Below are 26,486 nucleotides of genomic sequence, written 5' to 3'. Positions count from 1 at the left end.
CAATCTTGCCAGACTAAAGCTACTCTACCTAACCTAAGGGAAAATAACCTGGGAGGCTCTAGGGCAGGACTAGTCTGAACCTCTTAGCTTTCCCACCCTCGTTTCCTGGACTGTGTCTCCTCTTATCTTGTCCTCTTCTCTGGAATGTGCTTCCTCCTTCCTGAGAACGAGCAGCACCACCAAAATTCACCACATCTAGGTCCCTCAAAGCTGGGGAATTGCGATCTATATTCTTGGATAGGATGGCATTTCCCATTCAAGAGTGATGCGCAATCTGGGGGGGTCCTTTAGGTCTCAGAGCTCCTGCTCAAAAGCAGATGGCAGCTGTGGTCAAGGGGGCCTTTGTACAGCTCCACATGGTATGTCAGTTGGGCCTTTCCTGGATTGGGAGGCCCTTCAGACAATCATTCATGCTTCAGTCACCTCATAGCTCAACTACTGAAGTATGCTCTACATGGGACTGCCCTTGAAAATCACCCAGAAGCCTCAACTGGTCCAGAATGTAATGATGTGGAAAGCAATAAGCATGTCTTGGTATGCCCATGTGACACCTATGCTTCATGAGCTGCGCTAGTTGCCAGTATGCTTCTGGGTACAATTCAAAGGGCTGGTCATCGTCTATAAAGCCCTACATGGCATGGGGCCAGGTTATTTGATGGATTACCTATCTCCCATGGTTTCTGCTGGCAGAGTTGGAGTAGTCTGGGTTTTGTTTATTAAACACTGCTGTCCTAACAGTCAGAAATCACGCTGAGACGAGGAGTAGGTCTCTAGTGTTTATTACTGCTACATAAAACAGAATCCTAACGAACTGAAGAAGCGTGGGAAAAACCCAGACAGATAAACCCCAAAAGTTAAGGCGGGTCTGATCTGTGTCTCTTTGAATGGCTGCTTAATTCCTCAGTACTACGCATGCATTTTCCCCCCTGGATAGAGGCCCCTTCCAGCTCGCCATCAGTACTCATGACAACTGCCATCTATTGGGACCTAGGAAGTGTGTGTTTTCTGTCATGGCACCTCCCCTCTGGAATAAGACCCCCCCCCCTGAAATCCAAGTGGCTCCCACCCTGTTGGCATTTCGTTAGGCCTTGAAGACCTGGTTGTTCTCCTAGGCCTAGATGGATGGAGCCCTTTGTATCCTTTTGTACAGAGCAACCAGATCTCATCTAATTCTGTTTGTATTGTGATTTGCTTTGGTTTATTATGTTGTCAGCTACCCTGAGCTGGGTGGAGCCTAAATTGGATTAAATATATAAAAATTAAATAAATAAATATTTCTAGCCTTACCATTAATATTCAAGGAGGCTTGCAAAATAATGTAAGATAAAATTGTATAACAAACATGCAACCAAACTTACAATATTTAACCCCAAAGTGACAGTAACAACAACATAAACCCTTTCTAAATCAGCACTGAGTTAGGCTTTACTTGAATGCAATTTCTGACTTCATGCTAAAAACTACCAAGAACTTTGTACCAAGAGTACAAAGAACTGCATAATCAGTAAGGCTTTGATTGCTCAATGAAGTATCCAGACAAATTTCCATTCAAGAGGTACTTTTTAAGATACTCTGATCTATCATCATTTTGGGTCTTAAATATCAAAATGTCAAATTGTGCCCAAAAGCAAAGAACCAACCAGCATAGCTGAGGGAGGCCCCAGTCTCAACGACAGAATACATTATTTTGCATGTAGCAAGAAACCTGGTTCATCCCTTTGCACTGCAAAATAAAGGGATAATGGAAAGTGATCATACCAAGATACTGGCATAAGAACATACAATACCAAGCTGGAAGAACAATATGTCTGATCTGCTGCAATGCAGCTTTCGCTGTTCTAACAACCCTGAAATGAATGTTCAGAATATTTCCTGTATTATGTATACTTCCATTTGAGCCAGTTGAATTATTCAAGCTGAAAAGTAGTTGATAAGTCAAGAAAGCTCCTGGCCATTGTTATTATCTGGGCATCTGAGGACAAAATCTTATTTAAAAAATCTCACAATTGGCATCTGATTATTAAAGGGGAACTCAAAACAAGATCAACTATCAGTCCTGAAATAGTGCAGTGCTTCCATCTTATCAGAATTATCATTTAGCTTGCTTATTCTCTTTGCCTCCATCACCATGTCTTATGGTGGTTTTAAGCAAGCATGGGAAGAAACGGTAGCACAACTAACAAAAAACAAGCAAGGGAGTAGGTCCTCCCCATTCAGCTGAAGCACTGAGAAGCAAATCAACAGATACTCTTAAACTGACATTGTTCTGGAATAAGTATGAATATGTATAGCAAACAGTACTAGAAGAAGCTGGGTTGCATAAAGAATTCATAAAGAAAAATATGTATTTTTCAAATGCGCCCCACCCTCGATACACTAAAGTAATTAGAACAAGATCCTTGGATCCCAGAATTTGTTTTATGAAAACAGCAATTTAGTAATGTTTAAATGAATTGTTTACAGCAGTGTTTCTCAACCCCAGCAACTAAGAAGTATGACTCCAACTCCCAGAATCCACAGCCAGCAAGTTTCTGAGGTTGAGAAACACTGGTTTAGATAACAGGTTCACAGTACTTAATGCACGAAAGCATTATCAGGGAAAATACCTCTTTTTTGCTCTCCTTGTTTTGTTCAACCTCAATGTCAATAGGGTTATTTCCATTTGTTTCTTCCATTTCATCCTCACTGGAAAGTAAATAAGACAATACCAAATTATTTCTCTGTCAAGACTGCTAGAAGTCCCAGATAGATATATATTTTTAAAAATCTACATATTATTTTTGTTTATTGCACAATTTCCCTTCTTACAGATTACTACACATCAAAATAAAATAAATGTGATCAACATAAGGATCCAGAGGAGAAGTTCAAACTGAGGAAAAGATATTGATATGTCATTTAAGGTTACACATAAAATGGAAGCATAAATAGTAAGTGTCATTGTGATAATCTCACATTAAATAGCAAGATAGATAGAGCTTTTTGGAGTGACCACCTGCTCTGTTATATCTTGGAAAAAATGTAACATTGCTGGAAAGTGTCTATTCAGAACAGAAGTTTTCAGCCTTCAACAACAAACAGTTGCTTTTAGCCTCAATTAGTTTTTACTTTTATAAAAATGTTTCCTTGCATTACTGCTTCATTTGCCTCTGACTCCTTCTTTTCAAAGGGCTGTGTCAAGTAAACATAAACAACCCATTACTCTCTATTTTATCTCCTTAAATAAAATGGAACTTGTTCCCAAATAAGTGAGCCTAGGAGTTCAGCACAGCTATTACTATTATAAACTACCAAAAGTCTTTCAATCCTGGCAGTCTATAAATCTAATAAAACAAACAACAAGCAAACCAAATGAATAAATGTCTTCTTGTGGAATGGCCTATTTATTAAAATCACATATGTTCTCTCCTTTTTACAAGTGTCAGGTTATACCTGCCAGGGAGCATACGCTCAGCAATATGCCCAGTTACATGCACGTGTTCCTTTTGGCTGAGGAAAAATATATTTGGTTAATAATATATTTATGGGGGATTAATAATAATTTTAAAACAAACCATCCCTACCACAAAGTAAATTGATACTTCAAAGATTGCACTTAGAAAATTATCATATTAGGTCATGATATGTCCATAAACGGCTGAAAAATGGAACCTTGGTGTATAGCAATATTTATAACAAAATGGACTATCATCACCATCATCATGCTGTCCTGCTTGTCCAGCTAGTGCAAAATCCTGCAACAAGTCTACTGTGAGCACGTTCTATATAATATAGACAATATTATATACACATATTGTTATACAAGCATTATAACATGTCTGATGAATGAACTGCCAAGGCTGAATTTACCACATGGCCAGGTCTAAAGTTCTGATATTAACCTATAAGGTGCTGCAAAACTGGGGATCAGGAAGCAAGCATTTTCCTATAATTAGTAGTTTTTTAATTAGATTTAGAGGTATAATGAAAGGAAAACTTAAATTAATTTTAACAAAATTCAAAATGACATAGGTATCAGTCTGCATATTAGTGTATCTTATGTAAATTCAAAGGTTTTTTTCCAATATTGATATTAAAATCAGTATTATCCAATAAATAACAACTATAACCAACATGACTCAAATTATAAGATACAAGCCAAATTAATTACAATAATTTCTGCCTAATTAAAGAAATTTTGCAATTTAACAGCTCATGAAAAGATTAAATATTATAGTCTTGTATTAGGAAAAACCAAGACTTTGGATATGGTATGAATCTTTCATAAGATTATAGTCAAAATGGTTTCGGCACTGAATTAAATTCTGTATTAGATTTGTTTTTCAAATATGAAAAATTTTGATATCAGTACATACTTCTATAACTTAAATTTGCCATTCTTCTATGGAAGGGATTGTTCATAATTTCCAATGAAAAGTATAGAGACCTTAGCAGCTATTACAAGCATATTCCAGTATGCTTCTGCCCTACCATTGCAGTCATCATTAGAGGATTTTCTGGCATATCTTAGGGATATTTATTTGGTATTCAGCAAAGGAAGAAACCTTTTTTGTTGAGGCACCCAGTCTATGGAATACCACCACCACCCCATTCCTAGAAATAAAGTTTGAATTAACACTGTTACAATTCAGTTGCATGCTTAAAATATTTTATATTCAATTTGGCATTTAACCTCATGTGATTATACTGTTTTATTACCTATTATGAACTGTTACATCCATTGTTTTATGGATTGTACCTATGAATTCTTACATTGCATGTATATATTTTAATGGAGACACATATACATACAAGTCAACTTGCCGACCACAAACTTTTGTGTTTGGGGACTGTATTATTCCCCCAAGGATGAAATCTGCAAAATATTACATTGCCATCTACCTTCATATACATAAGCCAGAGGTTCTCAAGCTATCAGTCATGACTGCCGGTGTGTGTGTGTGTGTGATAAGCAAATTTGAAAGTTGTGCTAACTGGGGGGGGGCACTTATGTATGAAAAGCAGGATCATTACCCAAACACATTCCTGTTCTGCCTGTCCTAAGCAAGTTTCAAGAGGGCTCCAGCTCTGTGCATGCAAGCTTCATTGCCTGCACTTGCAAAGCTATCGGATAATCAGAGCTTGCTCTTGCTCTGCCTATACTTGCCGAGGGAAGGCGAGCAGCAATGCCTCTAGCGAGTTTTGCGAGAAGTGCTGTGATTAGAGGCTGGTTTCCTACAAGGTGATGACCTTTGTTGTAGCATCTACTGTACTAGTGATTTTTGGAGTGTCTGTGGAATGAAGTTCAGTATTAATGAAGCTAGTAAAGTTTAGTGTTTGTGAAGTTCAGCTTTTAGTTCATTTTTCCTACTTTTAAAAATGAGAAAGCTTTATTAGAATGTATGACAAGTTTAAGAATGACAAACCCACCAATAGTGTTGATAAAAGTAAGTCTATGTCAAGAAAATATGATGAAAGTTACATATATTTTCCTTTCAGAAGTATTTTTGTTACTGGAGAAAAACATCCTCAGTGTGTTATTTCTTAGAAAAAGCTATCTGTTGAGATTATGAAACCAGGTATAAATTACAGATAATTTGCTAACAAAGCTCAACCCCTCCCCATTTTTCAGATATACTTCTGTTTTCCCCCAAAAAAACCCTCCAAAGAATATGATCAAATATGTATGAAACAGCTGTGTTTTTAAAAACAGATTTAAACCTTGGCACAGAGTTATTGGCCTGTCCCTCCACTCTATCAATAGAGAGCCAATTCAAAAACCAAGAGAGAAAGCAAATATAATCAATCTAAGATTTGATTTAAGTCCTTAGTGGCACCGCTGTTCCACTGTAAAAGAATAATCATTTTGCTACACCCCATGCTTGATAAATCCAAAGTTTTTATACAATGATCAATTCTAAAACTTTCACATATAGTACAGTATCATGTTAAATCCCATTTCTCTTCCCAAAGTAACCTAACCTTGAGGGGTTTTTTTTATTTAAAGAAAAAATAAACTGAAAAAACAAAACTTAAGTCTAGTTAAAATAAATGATAATCTCTTCAAAATCATTTGTTTCTTATCAAGTTCAGAATCACCTAGTGAACACATGCAAGATCTAGTGAAAACATCAGGGCCAATTCCTGAACTGTATTTCACACTAAAATTACACATACTCTATCCATGAGATAGCATTCCTATCCTAGATATACTACTGAAATGCCGCTTGGTATGAAGGGAGTATTCATAAGGATAAGAAATGTAAGAGCTGTGCTTGTAATACAGATTCAATGAAACAGACACACCTTTCCAACAACCCATGCAATTAAAAAGGTTTTGCAGAAACCTATATGATGTAAACAGTTGATGTGCACTTAATCTCTTCTGTAATTGCTTCCAAGGCCTACAACATTTGTATTTCTTTATTGCAGCTCTTTTAAAGCTCTTACCTAGGTTTTCAGTCCAATATGAAAACAGCTAATTACTCATACAGCAGTGGTTAAGAAGGAAGTAGTTAAAGGTTAAGCTTAACTAATATTAACCTTCATAAATGAATGACAATTTAACAAGATTTTCCCTATCCTAGTTCATCACTGTACTAATTTACCAATTCATTTTTATTTTTTTTTAAAAATGGGCCTAACCACTAATTGCCCAATACATGGGAAGAGGATGGATGGATAGGCAGAAAACACTGGATAATTTCTTAGTCAGCAGCACAAATGAAGGAAATCTGAAATTCCAAGGAAAGAGTATGCAATTTTAGTTTTGGAAGTGATGCTGAATACTAACTATACTTAGACTCTCAGCCCTAGATTGTGAAATTGAAAAACATCTATCTACCAACCTGCACTAGACCAGCATGGTCCATCACCTTCTATGAAAATTGTTGATAATAATTTACATGTTTAATTTCCTTTTTCCTATTGTTCAGAAAACATTTAGGTAAATTAACTGCATAACATGACCTGAATGTAGCTGTAAAGCTAAAAATTTGTTTAGTACATGAGATGTAGACTTTATGGGCTCCTCTCTTCCTTTGAATAAAATAAGTAAATTAAAAAGGATAACATTTTAAAGGGAAAGGTCGATGTACTTCTGTTTGGAAACTGATTGTTAAAGAGCTGTATAATCATTATGGTTGTCACCACAATGAAGAAGGTAAAATGAACTAATACATATGCAGGCTTAAATTCTATCTGAATGGAGAATCAAAGTCCCTATTCCATTATTGATATTATTCATATTGTAATTTCAGAGCTATGACTTCAAACTGCAAATTTTATCAATTGCTGCTACTGCCCTGCTCCTTGGAACCAAGTTGCCTCCTCAAGAGCAACTTGAAGAACCTGAAGAGTAACTGACTATAAAGTAGACATCAAGAATTGTGCATCCCTTTTCAGACAAAGAAGAGCTTTTGGCTTGCACAGTCTGAATTAATTTAGACTTGTATGTTTAACCATGCATTTGCAGAATTGTTTACAGATGTATACAGACTACAGCTGTAACTAAAAAAACTTCTGCAATTTAATCTTGGCAAAATCTTTTTCTAGTCTTGTTTTACTGGACTCACATGGGCAGCAATCACTAAAGCTTTGTCTGTTGATCCAAGAAGGCAGAAAATATGAATCTGCCATGCTTCCTTGCAGTAACCAATAAATGTGAGCTTAGTAAATGGGGTGTGTGATAGTGGGGCACAGATATTTTTGAACCAAGGTCCTAAATCTACAAGAGATTGAATTTAATAACATGTAACATGTAACTGACTATCTAGGTGCCTATTTCTCAGTACAGTTGTTTGGGTGAGAGGTAGAATGCAGATGTGTATTAATTAATTTATAAGTCAAGCTCTTAATGGTATGAGCAGCTGTACAATAGATCCAATTACTGAGGTGGGAAGTCCTGGAATCCATCTTCTGGAGACCGTTAAACTAGGATCCCCACACTGAGCAGTGGACTCTGTTACACCTTCAACTACCAAGAATTCTCATGGAACCGGCAATTCAAATAACCTTAACGAAAGTATGTAACATCTAAACACAAAACACACACACACATTATTGAAAATAGTAGTATCGGTTCTGTTCAAAAAGTCTAAAGAAATTACAAAACAGAGGTAATTGTTTAAACATTTGAAAAGTATTTTAATGTAGTGCATAAAATACTTCCCCACTTCCACTTTGTGTTCTAACTATTGTATTAGTCATGTGAGAAAACATGTGTCTTGACCTGCCTGATGGGGATCTTATTTTGTGATACCTTCAAGGTATTAGTGCTGATGAAAGGAAGCATCAATCCAATGATCTGGGAAGATTTTTTTTATTAGTATTAGAAAAAGCAGTGTAGTTATCAATTCTATACAGATTTTTCCTTCAGTGATTAGCAACCATACATGACAGGCTACAATCTTAAGGACAACAGTGCCGGTTTCAACATATATATTCAGATAAATTGGCTTGTTTGCTGAATTTCAGCTATCTAGAAATTAAACCAGAAACAGTTCTCCCTCACAAGCTTATTTCAATGATTTAAAGTATTTGTACCTTGCTGTTCTTCATTTGCTCAATGTGGCTTTCAATTACCAAACTGAGCAAAGCGAAGCCTGCAGTTTATGTAGGTTATGAATGCAAGCATACATGTGCCAGGTTGGCCCCTTTCCCAAACTGTACAAATGGAATCACCATCTCCATAGCAACAAGCTTTCAGAGTATTTTGAATCAATATTCCTGCACTGAGAGAACACTGTATTAATATAAAGTCCAGATTCTGGCATATCTTCACGGAGCTTTCTTTAGGACCAAACCTATAGAAAATTGCTTGTAAATCAAATTAACTTCATGAGACTAATTTAATTCCACACAATGAGCAGAATGCACAGAAAACAGAACCACAGGAGACAGTCAAGTTTCATTAAGCTGATTCCCATTCAAAATTTTTGGTTGTATGAGCCTTTCCAAGCCTTCAATTGCCAAGGAAAAGATATTGGTGCAATTATTTCTCAGAATTAAAAAATACAAATAGCCAAGCCTTTTGTCTGCAATTATAAAGTTTAAGATTTATAGAAAAGGGCCATGACTGTTCTTGAACATGGCTAATGTTTAGTCCTCCAAAGTTCCCTTTCCCTCTGTTCATGGTATACCACAATGAAACTAAGATGAAACACAGAAGTCAAATTAAACAAAGTTTCCCATGTGGCCATCAACTTTTAGAACAATTTAGGTCCTTAAAGCATCATTTGAAATACATTTTAATATCCTGGTTTCTTCCAAAGCTGGTTATCATAGTTTAGATGAACAGGGAACTTGCTTATTGGAGATAAAAGTTTCACTGATGCATTAATACAAAAGGAAGAGAAAAGGAACACTGCATACTAAAGGTTTGGTCATATCTCAAGTCATTAAGACTAATCATTCAAAGGCTCTTAAATATGCTATAAAAGTTTTTGAGCAACAATTCACAAAGCTTTACTCTTTTCATGTAGAGTACTTTTTTTGCATGGGAATAGAACACATGCCTGAGAAAATAGTATGGGGAAAAAAGTCAGAAGGAAGTCCAGAACAAGGATTCCATTTACCAGAAAATCTATTAAATTGGTTGAGTTAAACCTGCTGCCAATCCACAAAATCATTCCAAAGACATGCCTAATGTCTGTTGGGTTCCTGAATCAACTATCTGGACAATATAATTATAAAACAAGCTTTGTTAATTTGTTTGTTTGTATTATTAAAACACTTCTACACAAATCTTTGGGGAATGGCTTTTGTTGGATCTTGTATGGGAGGAATGGAGCAATGAGTAATCCTTCCTACACCGTGCTCAAGCACATACTCTCTGCACAGCCAATCAAGTGGCTGGTAGAAGAGGTGTAGATCTCCCCTCTCTTGCCCACCAAATCTATTCTTCCCTGCTAATCTCAGAGGCTGAAGATTAATTTATCTTCTACTAAAGGGTTTGCTCACTTGCTCAGAATTTCTTGCTGTTTCAAGATCATCAAATACTTCAACACAAGGCTGTGTTATTTGATGTCCTTCCATGAATTAGGATGTAGTAAAACCACTCAGCTAGTGTTATGTTCAACCAGGAGAAAAATCTGACTCATAGAAAAGGAAAATAACACATGTACAGAACTATCAGTCAGAAAAGTCCCATAACTGTACATTTTACATAGCAATTCCTATCAATATATCAGCACTACACTGCTTACCACAACAAATGTAAGCAGAAGGGTAAATAACAGAGGACTATCTTTCCAGCATCTGTATACATGATCATAAAGACCAATGCATAGTCCCAGATGTCTGATGGAGACAAACACAGCAGCAAGGTAGCATTCATTCCCAAAATGTCAGCAGTTTGCAAGCTCTTTTCTTTTGCATGTTCTGAAAAGCAAGATCGCCTAGTTTGTGTGTTAACTTTCAAAGAGCAAAGAGCAAAAAAAACAAAAAGAAGCACAACAAAAGTATTGCAACATAATCCAGACTTCCCCAACATTTTCCCCGCATATCCTCATGTGACCTAGAGGGCACTAGTTTGGTGGACTTGTATCTACTACATGAGGTGTCTCCCCAGCAAGTTGAACCATATTTAAGCCATTAGTCTTGAAAATGTGCTGGGCAAGGATGGTATGTAAGCTCATTTTAATATATAAGATGTGAGTTTCCTCCATCATGGTATGTTTTACAGATTTTTGTTATATTTTAATGTTTTTTACCTTTTAGCCACCCAAAGTTGTATGCAAAGTGAAATAATAAATAAATAATTCTGCATGCTACAACCGTGATTAATGTTTCTCCCTTAAACTTGCTTCACACAGTACTGAAATTTAAAATCTGTTTTATTTAAATATTGCAGGGGCACACAATTTACAGCTCCATCACTTCAAGTGGCTCCTGAAAGCTTTGCTTGCAGCCCTCAGAGATTCTTCAAAAGTTGTTGCCATATTTTAATTCTTCATGCAAAAGAAAGTAGAAATTATTAAACTCATGGGAAATAACCATTAGAGGTATGTGGATCTTTAAAAGCAAAGTTCCACTCCAACTGTCAGATCAGATCGGCTACTTGGTTTTGATCTGATTGATAACAAGAGTTCTGCATGTACACAGCATAAAAGCCTTCAATATTTCATCAAAAGTTAAGTGTGAAGGGCATATTCATAGTTGCCTCTGCTTACCTTTCCTCCCTTTCTCTTTTTTGCTTCCGTGCATGACGATCCATGACGCTTGTTTTGGTTCTCGTCTTTTTCCAGGAGTAGTAAAACTTCACCAAGCTCGCTATTGATTTGTCAGGAAGCTGAAAAACGCAAACCAACTGCTGACACAACCACACATGGTGATAATGCATCCAACAGTGATGCTTGTCAGCCATGATCCAGCATGAGCAGAAGCTGGCAATTAGTATCTTGGATTTCAAACAGAGTATCCTATTGCTTTCTGAGGATTAATCTGCTTTCAACAACTCTGCCTATTTTTTATTCTAGACCCTTTTTTGCCTGAATTCTATACAAAATAAAACATGCGGTGGTAGATGCTGAACAAAGAAGCACACATACATAAATACATGCTCTCAGATTCCCATAGGACATAAGAACAAGGATGACTCTTCTGAAGACATGATTCAGCTTAACTCTGTTACTACAGCTAACTGTAGTGTCTAATAGGTATGGTTGCTCCCCCACTTTATACCCTCTTCAAATTAATTTTGGTGCCTCTCTCTTTCATGTTCCCCATAGAAACTTGCTTTACACTTCCCACAGTCAGTGAGAGGTAGCAATTGCCTATTTGACATTCTCCACATTCCAGTCCTGGGAATTCCAGCTCCTAACTCATCTCTAATACATAAAGTGCTAACTGTATGTGGCAAATGTAGACATTATGACAAACAATGCTAACTGCTAAACAGCAAAAAGCAAGTAAAGACGTGTCACAGAGAAGCACTTCTGCTTCCATTTCATTTATCTTCTAGACCATGATTTGGAGGAATGACTCAATTTAATTACTGCTTGCTTGTAAGAAAGTTCTGCTGTGAAAGAAAAATAGTAGAAGAATAATCCAGTAGAGAATAGTTTTCTTCCTAATAACCAGGAAATCATTTTTTAATTTCGAATGTGTTAAAATGGAGTGCTGTAAGACATCCCTTTTCTTCCAATAACATCAGACTTTTTTTTCATAAAAAAAGCTATATAGTAAGAACTAGCCCTAACTCTTTTAACATTTTATGCCATAAGAATATTTCCTGCCTGTTAAAGTACCAACTGTCTGCTATCAGAAGGCAAATCGGCACCAGCTACACATCGTAGGATCACAGGATTGGAAGGGGTCATTTAGACCATGGAATCCAACTATGCACAGATATTCAAACCAAATTATCACCAAAAGATGACTGTCTAGCTTCCTCTTGAATGAGACTATCAGTTTTATGGATAACAGAAGCACAATTCTATTCTTTAAAACATTCAGTAACCAAAAATAAATAGATTTTTGTGTTTGAAGAACTAGAAAAAGTCCTTAAAGGCAGAGGACTAAATTGAAAGTCTTGGCCAAAAAAAGAGGAAAGGGGTTACAGTTGTTATTTCCTCCAATTAACAGCCTGCAGTTATAAGTGTGCTCCTTAAACTCCGGTGGTTACAAATATAAACATTTTACTCTTTAAAATATCTTCAAGGAAAATCAAGTAGACAGATCTGGAGGAAAGAGAATGCTTTCAAACCTAAACCAAAACCTAAACCAACCTAAACCTTTCAAACCTAAACCAAACCTATTCAAAGATACTGTAGATTTAAATATGATCAAAACAGATATTTAAACATCTCATACTGCTACCACCTTCTCTTTGGCTGTTACCTCAAAACTTGCTTAAATCTGGCCTGCTGCTAAGATTTTCAGATATACAAATATGGATGGACTATATTTTGAAAGTGTAGAATCTTTTGCCAGACCATTACTGGGAGATGCTGCACGTACTGTTGTTTTTACAGCAGTAGAAAGATGAATTCCCTTCCTCTATACTCCAACAGAGAGCCTTGTGTGGCGCAGAATGGTAGGCGGCAGCATTGCAACCAAAACTCTCCCCATGACCCGAGTTCGATCCCAGAGGAAGCTGAATTCTCGGGTAGCCAGCTCAGGTCAACTCAGCCTTCTAACCTTCCGAGGTCGGTAAAATGAGCACCCAGCTTGCTGGGGAAGGTGATGACTGGGGAAGGCAATGGCAAACCACCCGCTACAGTCTGTCAAGAAAACATTGTGAAAGCGGTGTCCCCCCAAAGGGTCAGACATGACTCGGTGCTTGCACAGGGGACCTTTCACCTTCGTACTCCAACAGATAGTGAATCTGACATTATTCTTCCTCTGTTAAAGAACTAAAAAACTTGATAATGAACTGGTCCAGTATATTCCCTATATGCAGATACTATTTATTGTGTACAATTGAGAAGTTTCTAATATACCACATTCTCATCTCCCAAATTCACTCAATCCATTCCTTTTCCTGCCTATCTTCAATATTGGGTGCTTGCATACTAAACTTTGCAAATAATAAACAAGGAAAATGGAAATATACAGTATATCTTTGAAAAATAAAAACTGATCATTATTTTTTTTTTAACTCCCTCACTTGTTTTTAAGCCAAGGCCTTTGCACTTGCAATCTCAGTGGTAGCTTACCATTTGCTGAATTCGATGAAAAGTTTTCCCATGGAAACTGAAAGCTTGTTCAAACAATACTTTGTCTTCAACTGTCCATTCATCTGGGAAGGGGGTGAAGTTAGGTAAATCTGCCAGAGATTTCTCGATGTTATGTTTGTGCCAAAAAAGCATCCCAAGGGCCTGCAATGGGAGAAGATAGTGCAGAGAAAAAGGCCCATAATCAAAGGAAAACAGTTAATAATTCTGGCATGTTTATATTAAAAATAGCCAATCACAGCACAGGTTTTAGTGGTCTAATTTGTTTTAGATACTTTCCAATTGTCCTCTGCAACAACAGCCACACTGCATTCTTACTACACAGACAACCGTAGTGACAGAAGGATTCTCTGTCAATATCCATTTGTGGACTTGTACACACAGGACTCTTTTTAAGCACTGTTATATTACAAAGCTTCCTTTTCAAGTGATGAATAATACAGAACACTTCAATCTAGAAATGCTGCAAAGAACACAAAAGGCTCTGTAAGATTGAATGCTGTGAAAGCATTATTTTTTTTTCTCCACTACTGTACGGTGAGTATCCATGGGCATCTGGGGGGGAGGTGATGTCATGAGGCCAGTGATGCAAATTACTGCATCATTTTGGCATCACTGTAACTTGTAACACAAGCCTACGGTGTTTATAGAAGTAGACCTCATCACTGAGCTGTTAATCTGCAAGTAAATACTGTAATACAGTACATGAAATAGCCCCCTACATTTTTACTTTAAGAAAACTGGACATTCTGTGAGAATGAAGAACCACCTTTGCAAAGGAAATGAATCCTCAGAAACGCTCACAACTTTAATTCCAGGGACCAACCAAGAAGTACTCCTTGGAGGTATTCTCTCTAGTGAATTAAGAGAAATACTACTCATTTTCATCAGGCTATTTTTGAGAAGTGTGAAGAAAGGATATCTGGAAACCCCACTCCATTCTAAATTTTAACTGGTTCCAAAGGTCTGTTAGCTCCTGTACACGGCAGCCCCAAAAATAGCACTAGTACACATCACCATTTCTCCAAATTTATTTAGTTCTGTAACTCAATGAATCCATATGGAAAAATGCCCACTTATTTAAATAAAATTAAGCAGCAGTCAAGCTTGAGTAAAATTCTTATACCTCAATTAATAGCTAAAATATTTAGCTGAGCAATTCTGATTTTCTGCAGTCATACAGAGATTCCACATACCCTGGACTAAACCTTTGACTTAGATAATTCAAAGTGAAACTGGTAATTCTGCCACTGGAGTTTCCCTGTCCTCCAAACCCATTTTGTTATGCCAAAAAAGAAAAAAGAAAAAAAAGACACACAGCTCACACACACATAAATTACTGCTGGTAGAAATTACTGCTAAAAAAAAATTCTGTGGCCCTATCCATGTCATTATGTTGTAATTGCTGAACATCAATGGAGTTTTCCATCCTGGCATTTTATTAGCATGACTTATTGCAAGAACTTTTACATACAATAAGTAATTGCAGGGAGGGATCCTACCCTTTTCAAATCTCCAATATAGGCATGCCTCATAGAACATGGAATTACAGGTCCTTTACTTGGGTCACTTTCAACTGTTTCAGATAGGATGAGCTTCCCAACAGTATTTTCTTTAGACAGATTGAGAAGTTGAGAAACAAAGGAATTTAGATTCATCTAAACACATCTTTTAAATGTGTTAGCTAAGTCATAATACTTTATTATATCAGAATGGGGAAACATGTGGTTGACCAGCTTTTGTTCAGCTATAGCTCCCAGCATGTCTTACCACTGGCCATACTGACTGAAGTTGTTGCTTTTATTACAGCAACATCTGGAGGGACACAGGGGCAAGCAAACATTTTGTTGCCAAGAGCTGCATTGTTTTAGTGGAAAGTGCTTGGAACCACATATTGATAGAGGTTAAGGTCAATATGTGAGAAAATGCTCATCAGTTCTGTTCCCCCAGTCCACAAATAAACACTAACATGTATCACATGCCCATCTATTGATCTGCTGATCCTTCCATTATATCTCACCCTCACCTACCATCTATTCTGCTATTCTACTCCCCCCCCCAGTACTTTACTGACCTCTACTTCAGAACTCCTACATGAGAAAGAAGCTCTGACTCACTCTGAATAGCTCATTGATATCTCCTGGTTAGATTTGTGTCACTGCTGCAAGAGTGAGAAAAACAAAACAGCTGGCAAGAAAAACAGAAGAGCTAAAGAGACAGAAGCACCTCCAAGTGTATTAATGTATTGCCTAAAGCAAAACTTCCAAACTTTCTGGGCTAGTGGTTCATTTGGACTGTTGAGAATATATGGTGGGCACTCTCACAAAGTGGTTGATATGCTGAAATTGGCCAATCCTAAAACATCCATACAGAAGGCAAACCAAACAATGCAATCCAGTGGGGTCTTTGCAGTCTCTGAAGCCAATAAAAATTCTTCTGAGGTCTATGTGGACGGATTACTGCAAATATAACTTGAGGCAGGCACTTTGCTGCATGCAATTCATTTTTTTTAATTAAAAGAAAATTAGATAGGGACAGGAGCTTGACAACAGCTGTACATCACTCCAGGTAAGGCCATGGGTGAGTTGAACTATCTATAACTTAAACAAAGAGTGTGGTGTTAGAACAACACAGAATTGATGCTCTAGATATCCGCAGATGGGCAGCTCTTGTGCCTGACTGCCTGCTGGGTCTTCTTCCACCTTCCAGCACTGCAACAGTCCTGGGGCAGAGAAGCACACATTAGGTTTTCCTGCCACCTAAAAACCATTTGGTACCAAAACATATGAAGGCTGCCTTTAAAACCTAGGGCATGATCTGCTTAAGAGACAGAAGCTTATTCATTCTCCCTCACAAATGATTTTCTAAAGTTGGGGGTGAAGGAGTATGGCGGCAGGACGAGCGATGTGAGAGCTCGAGAATATTCTCATCTACAACGCAGGACAAAGGTGGCTTTGCGGAGTCGGAGAGACAGGCAAACCACGGAGGCAGCACTGGAAGAAGAGCTCTGCCGACAAAGAGCTTCAGTGGCTTTGGAGCGGCAGGCGAAAGCTTTAACTTTCTTCTTGTCACTTTCAGTTTTGCCGTAAAAGAGCAGCCAGGAAGCCAGGAAGCAAGAACTGTAGAGCCTGCGTGAGTAGCCTAGCTTTCTAGGCAATTCTGCTGCCCCCTTCACTTCAATGAAAGGAACAATAATTACTGACTGAATAAAGAAAAAAGAAGAAACTAGGGGAGAAAAAAAACTTTACTATTGGGGGGGGGGAAATCTTTATTATAAGTCCTTGCTGTGATAAGGGGAAAATTTATTTATTTAATTAATTCATCATGCCGTATTGTAATATACTATAGCTTTATATAAATACTTAAGCATATTTTGTACTGTATAAGTAGAAATAGATATTGTATATTGTATATTGTGACATCTTCAGCAAAGGATCGTTACCTTGCCGTGGTGCTGGAGCTTGAGCACCTCAATGATGCCATGAGCTAACCCATGAAGGGCCACCCAAGACGGGAAGGTCATGACAGAGAGGTCATACTAAATGCGATCCCTCGGGAAGGTAATGGCAACCCACCCCAGTATTCTTGCCATGAAAACTAAATGGATCAGCACAACCAGAGATATGTTGGTATACCAACGGAAGATGAGACCCCCAGGTCGGAAGATGGTCAAAATGCTACTGGGGAGGAACAGAGGAGGAGTTCAACTAGCCCCAGACGTGATGACGCAGCTAGCTCGAAGCCAAAAGGACGGCTAGCGGCCGACGGTGCTGATGGTGAACGGCGAATCCGATGTTCTAAGGATCAACACACCATTGGAACCTGGAATGTAAGATCTATGAGCCAGGGTAAATTGGATGTGGTTATTGGGGAGATGTCAAGATTAAAGATAGACATTTTGGGCGTCAGTGAACTGAAATGGACTGGAATGGGCTACTTCACATCAAATGACCACCAGATCTACTACTGTGGACAAGAGGACCACAGAAGAAATGGAGTAGCCTTCATAATTAATAGTAAAGTGGATAAAGCAGTGCTCGGATACAATCCAAAAAATGATAGAATGATCTCAATTAGAATTCAGGGCAAGCCATCTAACATCACAATGATCCAAATATACGCCCCAACCACAGATGCTGAAGAAGCTGAAGTAGAGCAGTTCTATGAGGATCTGCAGCACCTATTGGACAACATGCCTAAAAGAGATGTTATTTTCATCACGGGAGACTGGAATGCTAAGGTGGGCAGTCAAATGACACCTGGAATTACACGTAAGCATGGCCTGGGAGAACAAAACGAAGCCAAGGTCCAACAACCTAAGAGACGGCTTTATACATGGACTTCACCAGATGGACAACACCAAAATCAGATTGATTACATCCTTTGCAGCCAAAGGTGGCGCACATCTATACAGTCGGTAAAAACAAGACCTGGAGCTGACTGTAGTTCAGAGCACGAACTTATTGCACAATTTAGGATCATTCCCTAAAGAGATTAGGGAAGACCCACAGATCAGCTAGATATGAGCTCACTAATATTCCTAAGGAATATGCATTGGAGGTGAAGAATAGATTTAAGGGACTGGACTTAGTAGACAGGGTCCCAGAAGAACTCTGGACAGAAGTTGGCAGCATTGTTCAGGAGGCGGCAACAAAATACATCCCAAAAAAAGAGAAAACCAAGAAGGCAAAATGGCTGTCTGCTGAGACACTAGAAGTAGCCCAAGAAAGAATGCCCAATTGAATGCAAAATTCCAGAGGTTACCCAGAAGAGATAAGGAATTATTTTTAAACAAGCAATGCACGGAATTGGAAGAAGACAATAGAATAGGAAGGACAAGAGAACTCTTCCAGAAAATTAGAAGCATCAGAGGTAAATTCCAGGCAAAAATGGGTATGATCAAAAACAAAGATGGCAAGGACCTAACAGAAGAAGAAGAGATCAAGAAAAGGTGGCAAGAATATACGGAAGACCTGTATAGGAAGGATAACAATATCGGGGATAGCTTTGACGGTGTGGTCAGTGAGCTAGAGCCAGACATCCTGAAGAGTGAGGTTGAATGGGCCTTAAGAAGCATTGCTAATAACAAGGCAGCAGGTGACGACGGCATCCCAGCTGAACTGTTCAAAATCTTGCAAGATGATGCAACGACCAAGTAGCAACAGTAAGGACAGACCACGGAACAACAGACTGGTTTAAGATTGGGAAAGGAGTATGGCTGGGCTGTATACTCTCACCCTACCTATTCAACTTGTACGCAGAACACATCATGCGACATGCTGGGCTTGAGGAATCCAAGGCTGGAGTTAAAATTGCTGGAAGAAACATTAACAATCTCAGATATGCAGATGATACCACTTTGATGGCTGAAAGAGAAGAGGAACTGAGGAGCCTCATGATGAAGGTGAAACAAGAAAGTGCAAAAGCTGGCTTGCAGCTAAACCTCAAGAAAACCATGATTATGGCAACCAGCTTGATTGATAACTGGCAAATAGAGGGAGAAAACTTAGAGGCAGTGAAAGACTTTGTATTTCTAGGTGCAAAGATTACTGCAGAAGCTGACTGCAGTCAGGAAATCAGAAGACACTTAATCCTTGGGAGAAGAGCAATGACAAATCTCGATAGAATAGTTAAGAGCAGAGACATCACACTGACAACAAAGGTCTGCATAGTTAAAGCAATGGTGTTCCCAGTAGTAACATATGGCTGCGAGAGCTGGACCATAAGGAAGGCTGAGAGAAGGAAGATAGATGCTTTGGAACTGTGTGTAAGGATCCTTGACTTCAAAGTGCTGTTGGCCGTCAATCATGATTGGAGCAGGAGGAGGAGGTTGGGGATGCCAGCGGGAAGAGTGGTGGACAGGCTTGAGCAGGCTGCAATGGAAAACAGGGTGCAAGCATTTCAAATTGTGAGGCAGGTCCAACTTAACAGTAACTGGATTGATAAGACCAACAATAGGGAAAGGACCAATGAACTTGGGAGCAAGTTTTTTAGAGGGCTGTGGGGACTTGATGAATTTGGTAGAGAGATATACTTGATCTCCAATTTTGAAATCGTGTTGTACAGAACAACGTTTATCGGCTTGAAACTTGTAAGCAGCCTGGGCATCAGCCAAAACCTGTTGAATCATCGGCCAGGAATCAGCCAGCTTAACAGCCCAGTCAGAGGCAGAACAGGATTGGGGAGGGGTTTGTGGCAGCTCAGGGATGGGAACAAAGTCATGACCAGAAACCACACGAAAAGGGGTTTGCCCGGTGCTTTGATGGACAGCACTGTTGTAAGCCACTTCAGAAAAAGGCAGCAAGTCCACCCAATTGTCCTGATGGTAGTTTATGTATGCTCTAAGGAATTGTTCAAGGGCGAAGTTCAAAACCTCAGTAGATCCGTCAGTCTCAGGATGCGACGATGTGGACAGCGCCTGTTTGGTGCCAATCAATTTTAAAAATGATTTCAAAAACGGGGAAATGAACTGTGTCCCGCGGTCACTGACCAAACGGGAGGGGCTACTGTGGAGACGGTAGATGTGGATGAGAAATAGGCAGGCCAATTGCGGGGCCAACAGGATGGGCGCACATGGAATGAAATGGGCTTGTTTGGAGAAAAAATCTTTTACAACCCAAATGACAGTTTTCTTCTGACTGGGAGGTAGGTCCACAATAAAATCCATAGAAATCTCATCCCAGGGACGGGATGGGCTGGCCACTGGCTGTAGAAGCCCCTGTGGTTTACCTCCTTTACGCTTTGACATGGCACAAACAGGACAGGAAGCAACATAGTCTTTTACATCACGCCTTAAGGTTGGCCACGAAAATTCATGGCGAACCAAATGCAAGGTTTTGACAAAACCAAAGTGTCCAGCAAGTTTATCATCATGGGAACGCTGCAAAACATCGCCTCTTAATGTTTCAGGCAAATAAAGGCGGTGTTCCACCCACGCCAGACCGTTTTCAAAAGAAACATTGTCTCTATTAGCTAGCAACCAAGTGTCAGATTTCAGCGCCTGGAGAAATTCCTTCTGTAACTGACAAGGAACTTGCACTCTCCGCTTCCCAGACGGGGCTGGGGGCGGGGTTGCCTGCACACAGGTCTGGCTCCGAGTGACGGCAACCAAGCCCAGTTGTGGTTCGGTGAGAACAGTTCCAACTATATCTGCCACATGGTCAAGGTCCTGAGGTAAACGTGACAAAGCATCGGCCAGAAAGTTTTTCTTTCCTGGAATAAATTTTAGCTGGAAGTTAAAACGACTGAAAAATTGAGCCCAGCAAATTTGTTTAGGACTGAGACGCCGGGGGGTGCAGAGGGCTTCCAAATTCCTGTGATCAGTCCAAACCTAGAAAGGGCATTTAGCACCTTCTAGGAGGTGATGCCAGGCTTCCAAAGCGGCTTTTATAACAAAAGCCTCTTTTTCCCAAGCGTGCCACCGGCGTTCAGTTTCAGAAAATTTTCTGGACTAATAAGCACAGGGTTTCAAGTGATTTTCAGAATCTCTCTGTAACAATATAGCCCCAACTGAGGAGTCAGAAGCATCAACTTGGACCACAAAGGGGCGTTCAGGATCAGGGTGCTGTAAAATAGGCTCAGCAGTGAAGAGGGTTTTAACTGATCGAATGCTGCCTGGCATTCAGGCGTCCAATTCAGCAGTGCCCCAGGGTTTTTTACCTTGCGTGTCTCTCCCAAACCCTTGGTACGGAGCAAATCAGTAAGGGGCAAAGCAATCTCAGCGAACCCCTGGATAAATTGCCGATAATAATTACTGAACCCTAGGAAACTTTGCAATTGCCTCCGGGTGCAGGGACATTCCCAACTTAAAATCGCCTGAATTTTTTCAGGGTCCATTTCAATGCCCTTGTCAGATACTGTATAGCCTAGATAGTCAAGTTGGGTTTTGTGAAACTCACATTTGGAAAGCTTGGCATAAAGCTTGGCATCTCTAAGCTTACTTAACACCTGTTTGAGAAGGTGTTCGTGTTCCTCCTCGGATTCAGTGTAAATGAGCACATCGTCCAAATAAACCAGAACCCCTTTAAACAAATGATCATGTAATACTTCATTAATCAATTGCATGAAGACTCCAGGCACCCCTGCTCACCCAAAAGGGAGGACTTTGTACTGAAATGAACCCAGTGGACAATTAAAAGCGGTTTTCCACTCATCTCCAGCTCGTATGTGGATGCGAAAATAGGCTTCACGAAGATCGAGCTTGGAGAAAATCTTGCCCTTTGACAAATGAGCTAACATGTCCTTCATGAGGGGCAGAGGGTATTTGTTGCAGATTGAGAGGGAATTTAACCCCCGATAGTCCATACAGAGTCTAAGCGTGCCATTTTTCTTTTCCCGGAATAGCACAGGGGCCCCAACTGGGGAATTTGCAGGTTCAATAAACCCCCTTGACAGATTTTTGTCGATAAAGTCCCGTAATGCCCCAAGCTCCTTCTGAGTCATTGGATAAACTTTTGGCTTGGGCAATTGAGCGTTAGGAACCAACTCTATTGCACAATCGGTTTTCCGATGTGGGGGCAGCTGATCTGCTTCCATTTCTCCAAAGACGTCTGCAAAATCTTGGTATCGATCGGGCAAGCCTTCTAAACGTGTCAAACTAGGGCGTGGCGTGGCAATTGCAGCCCTTCCAACCCCCGCACTTGAAGCCCTCTCCGCGGTAGGGGCTTGGTAAAACCCATCCTTAAAAGTCAGAGTTCTGTGCTCCCAATTTATATGTGGGCTTCGACAGGTCAACCAGGGAATCCCCAGAATTACCAAGGGGTTGCCAACAGGTGCCACTATAAATTTTAAAGTCTCACGGTAGCTGCCCATTTACATTGAGACAGTTCCAGTGAAATGGGTTGCCAGCCCCCCCCCCACCGTTGAACCATCCAACTCTGTGAAGATCAAAGGCTGCTGGAGGGGAAAGCTAGGCAGGTCCAAAGCAGCAACCAGATCAGGGTGAATCAGACACCTGGAACACCCAGAGTCAACTAAAGCCCAGACCTCTGTAGTCTTTGTGCGGGAGCCCAATTTCACTTTTACTGTTAGGGTGGGACAGTCAGCACTCACCATAGCATCCTCACGCCCATCCTCCTCCACCTGCCCACAGGCGCTCTTCATGGCAGGTGGCTGGCGTTTCCCGCCGGCTCCTTAGAGTCATCTTCAGCCTCTCCCGAGAAGTAGAGTACTTTCTCAGCATTGGCTGCCCCCTTGGCTGCTGTCATCCGCCGCGAGGGGGGGGCGATTTGGCCGGCAGCTTGCCCGCTCGATCTCCAGCCTTGGCTTTTGGGCAATCAGCTGCTCGATGCCCTTCCTTTCCACATTGGAGACAGTGACCCCTCGCATAGCGCGGATCTCTCTCCTCTTCCCAGGCTCTATAGCCTGGCTGGGTAGCAGTTGCAGCACTTCGGGGTCCCCTCATGGTGGCTGGTTGTTTTTCAGGTCGTTTGGTTTGCATGTAGGTATGCTGGGCGTGCTCAGCTTTGCCAGCCAGCCAGATCCATTCGTACAATGGTTCTGGGTCGTCTCTACACAACGCCCACCACAGGACGTCCCTGTTGAGTCCCTCTTTAAACCGTTCTATTAAGGTTGACTGAGACCAGTTGGGGATTTTCCCAGCTAAAGCCTTAAACTCCAGGGCGTAATCAGCTACAGACAGTTGGCCCTGTGTAAGATCCTTCAGTGGCTTTTTAGCCCTTGCCTTGGCTAGAGGATCCTCAAAATGCAGCTTTAATGCCCACATGAATTCCTCAAAATCCTCAAGCTCAGGGGAGTCAACCTCACTTAATTGAACATACCAGTCAGCTGCTTATCCCTTCAGCTTGGTTGCAATGGCAGTTATTTTAGCCTCTTCGGAAGTATGGTCCAAACTGCCTTATGTAACTTTTAGCATTAGTGAGAAAGAAAGAGAACTTAGTTGGATTCTCATCAAACTTGACAGAAAAGTCTTTCACCCCCATTCCTGTTGGAGCTGAATCAGTGGCTGCTTGAGTGGTTGGGCCCCAGGTTACAGTAGTTCTCCCTCCTCGGGGTGGGGACACTGATAGTCGATCTCTGCAGGGTGGAGATTCATCCCGGCGCCGTCTCCGGCCCCGCTCCGCTGGCGGTCCGGGTGAGGGGATGGAGGATGATTGCGTGGAGCTGGAATCTCCTTCATGCCCCCACCCCCCCCATGACAGAGACAGGTTTTTTAGCATGTACTCCATCGATTCTATTTTGGCCTCTACCACTCTTAGCCTTTCAGGGGTTTGAGATTCCTCCATCCTTTGCGTGTTAGGCTGTCTCCCTGTTGATACCGTGGTAGATTCTACATTTGAGGTCAGTGGGAACCGATACTTCCAGGACGCCTGGGACGTCCCTGGCTGGGGTTCTCCCATTTCACCCCAGGTGATCAACTCTGTGGGCGATTTGATGGGTGCCGGTTGCTCTGGTGCTCTCCCATCGTCGGATTCCTCTACCTCAGGGCTGGAACTCGAATCCTGCTGGAAACCTGAAGGTTCTAGGGTGAGGCTCAGTTCTTCACTCCTGACTGTTGACTCGGGCATCAAGCCAGTCGGCTCCTCAAGTCTCCCAGTTGTGAGCTTGGATTCGGCCATCGTTAACTGTTTTCCCTCACAAGAAACTAATCTTGGTAGGAGCTAACGGTACAAATTTGGTGATTCTCAGCTTTATGTAAGGATTGCCTATTCTAAAACACCATCAGACTCATAAGCAGGATCACAAAGATATCTGATTTATTAAAGAATAGTATGCAGGATCACAAAGAAAGCTGAGAATGGAAAAAGCGTGCCAAATGCAAACTAAAAACCCTCAGTACAAATGAGATCCCTCCCCCCGTAGAATCTTCCCAAGCTCACAATCCCAGGTGCTCCTAACGGCTTCTGATGGTCCGCAGGAAAAGTCCTTGAGCAGAGCACACAACCCAAACACATTCCATTGAAATGAACATAGATACAGAGCTTGGCACAAGGTTTCACAGCAGCTCCCTCCCAAACAGAAACGCGCATCAGCTCCATGGCATGTGAAACGTTACGATGTACAGTGCACATTGAAACAGTGAACATGACACTGTGGTGTTGGAGGAAAATTCTGAGAATGCCTTGGACTGCAAGAAGATCAAACCAGTCCACACTCCAGGAAATAAAGCCAGACTGCTCACTTGAGGGAATGATATTAAAGGCAAAACTGAAATACTTTGGCCACATAATGAGAAGACAGGACACCCTGGAGAAGATGCTGATGCTAGGGAGAGTGGAAGGCAAAAGGAAGAGGGGCCGACCAAGGGCAAGGTGGATGGATGATATTCTAGAGGTGACGGACTCGTCCCTGAGGGAGCTGGGGGTGTTGACGACCGACAGGAAGCTCTGGCGTGGGCTGGTCCATGAAGTCACGAAGAGTCGGAAGCGACTAAACGAATAAACAACAACACATATTGTAACATATAAACAAATAGTGTATTAGGGTTAATAGTTAAGATAAGCTAAAAAATTAAGAAGGATATTTACAAAACAAAATGAATACAAGAAGACAGATTAGGAGAGGCTCAGAAGCGGGGGGAAGATGAATGGTTGAAAGCCATGTTTGAAGACTTTACATACACAGAAAACAATTCAAAACATCACTCAAAATTTAACTCATTTATTGGAAGAGAAAATTGATGGCTTTGAGAAAAGATTAGACCATAAGTTAGAGACAATGGACAAAATAATAAAAGCAGATATCCAAGAAGTAAGAGAAAGAGTGGAGAAATTAGAATGGGAAAAGGACACTGAATTAGACCGTTTAACGGTGTTAGAGTTAAAAGAAAAAGAATACTGTATTAGGCTTAGAGGAGTACCAGAAAAAAAAGAGCCAGAAATTAGAGAAATAGTGATTCAAATGCTTGCCAATTTAATTGACCGGGATGAAGAAAAATTAGAAGAAAATATAGAAAAAATATATAGAGTTAACTTGAAATATGCAAAGGTTCATAGGAAACCAAGAGACATAATAATTGAATTTGCAAGAAAGAGGACAAAAGAATTGATAATACAGGCCTCTTATGGTAAAAAAATTAACATTGAAGGAGAGGGCAAATCATGATACTGAAGGACATACCACTGAAAATACTTAAAAAGAGAAGAGAATACTTTTTTCTTACTGTTGTCTTAAAAAGAAATAAAATTCCCTTCAGATGGGAAAGTCTGAAGGGAGTTAATGTTATGTTTAAACAACGAAGATACAAATTGAATACTATCTCAAAAGCACAGAAATTTCTTAAAAAACATAAGAAAGATCTGGAAACAGATGCAGAGGGGAGTGACAGATTTAAAAGTACAGGAAGTAAAGGAAAGTGTCTAGATTCTGAAGACCCCAGTGTAGAAGAATTAACTTCTAGCTCTAAAGAGTTTACAATACTTCTCTCAAATGAATGAACTAAGATGCCTCTCCTGGAACATAAATGGAGTCAACTCCCCAGTTAAAAGGAAAAAAGTTTTTCATTATTTATATAAATTGAAACAGGATATTATATGTCTTCAGGAAACGCACATTGCTAAAAAAGATGATAAATATTTGATAAACAAGAAATTAGGAAATGAATTTATAGCAGCAAGTGAAAAAAAAATGGAATTGTAATATATGCAAAGTCTCATTTAAACTCTAAATTGATAAGTGCTGACAAAATATAATAATAGAAATGGAACTGCCAAGCCTTAAAATATCAGTGGTTGGAGTATATGCCCCAAATGATAATCAGAAAAATTTTTATCAAAATTTACTTAATGTACTTTCTGAGCTACCCTATAATAATTGGATTATGATGGGAGATTGGAATGGGGTTACTTTACCTATCATTGACAGAAAGTCTGA

General features: G+C 40.1%; 1 protein-coding gene across 2 annotated transcripts in view; it reads right to left on the bottom strand.

Moving 5' to 3' along the window:
- The window catches only part of RCOR1 (REST corepressor 1), a 138,038-nt gene that overhangs the window by 23,186 nt on the left and 88,366 nt on the right, over positions 1–26,486 (bottom strand). For both annotated transcript variants that reach the window (XM_063290358.1, XM_063290359.1), the window contains exons 5-7: positions 13,638–13,799; positions 11,151–11,269; positions 2,607–2,685 (exon numbers count right to left, since the gene is read on the bottom strand). In XM_063290358.1, the coding sequence (XP_063146428.1) occupies positions 2,607–2,685; positions 11,151–11,269; positions 13,638–13,799 (360 nt within the window). The remainder of the gene's footprint in view (positions 1–2,606; positions 2,686–11,150; positions 11,270–13,637; positions 13,800–26,486) is intronic.

This window comes from Candoia aspera, chromosome 1 (assembly GCF_035149785.1).
Source record: "Candoia aspera isolate rCanAsp1 chromosome 1, rCanAsp1.hap2, whole genome shotgun sequence".
NCBI classification, from domain to species: Eukaryota; Metazoa; Chordata; class Lepidosauria; order Squamata; family Boidae; genus Candoia; species Candoia aspera.
The sequence above is the reverse complement of the archived record's forward strand: the minus strand, read 5'-3'. Positions and strand labels throughout refer to the sequence as shown.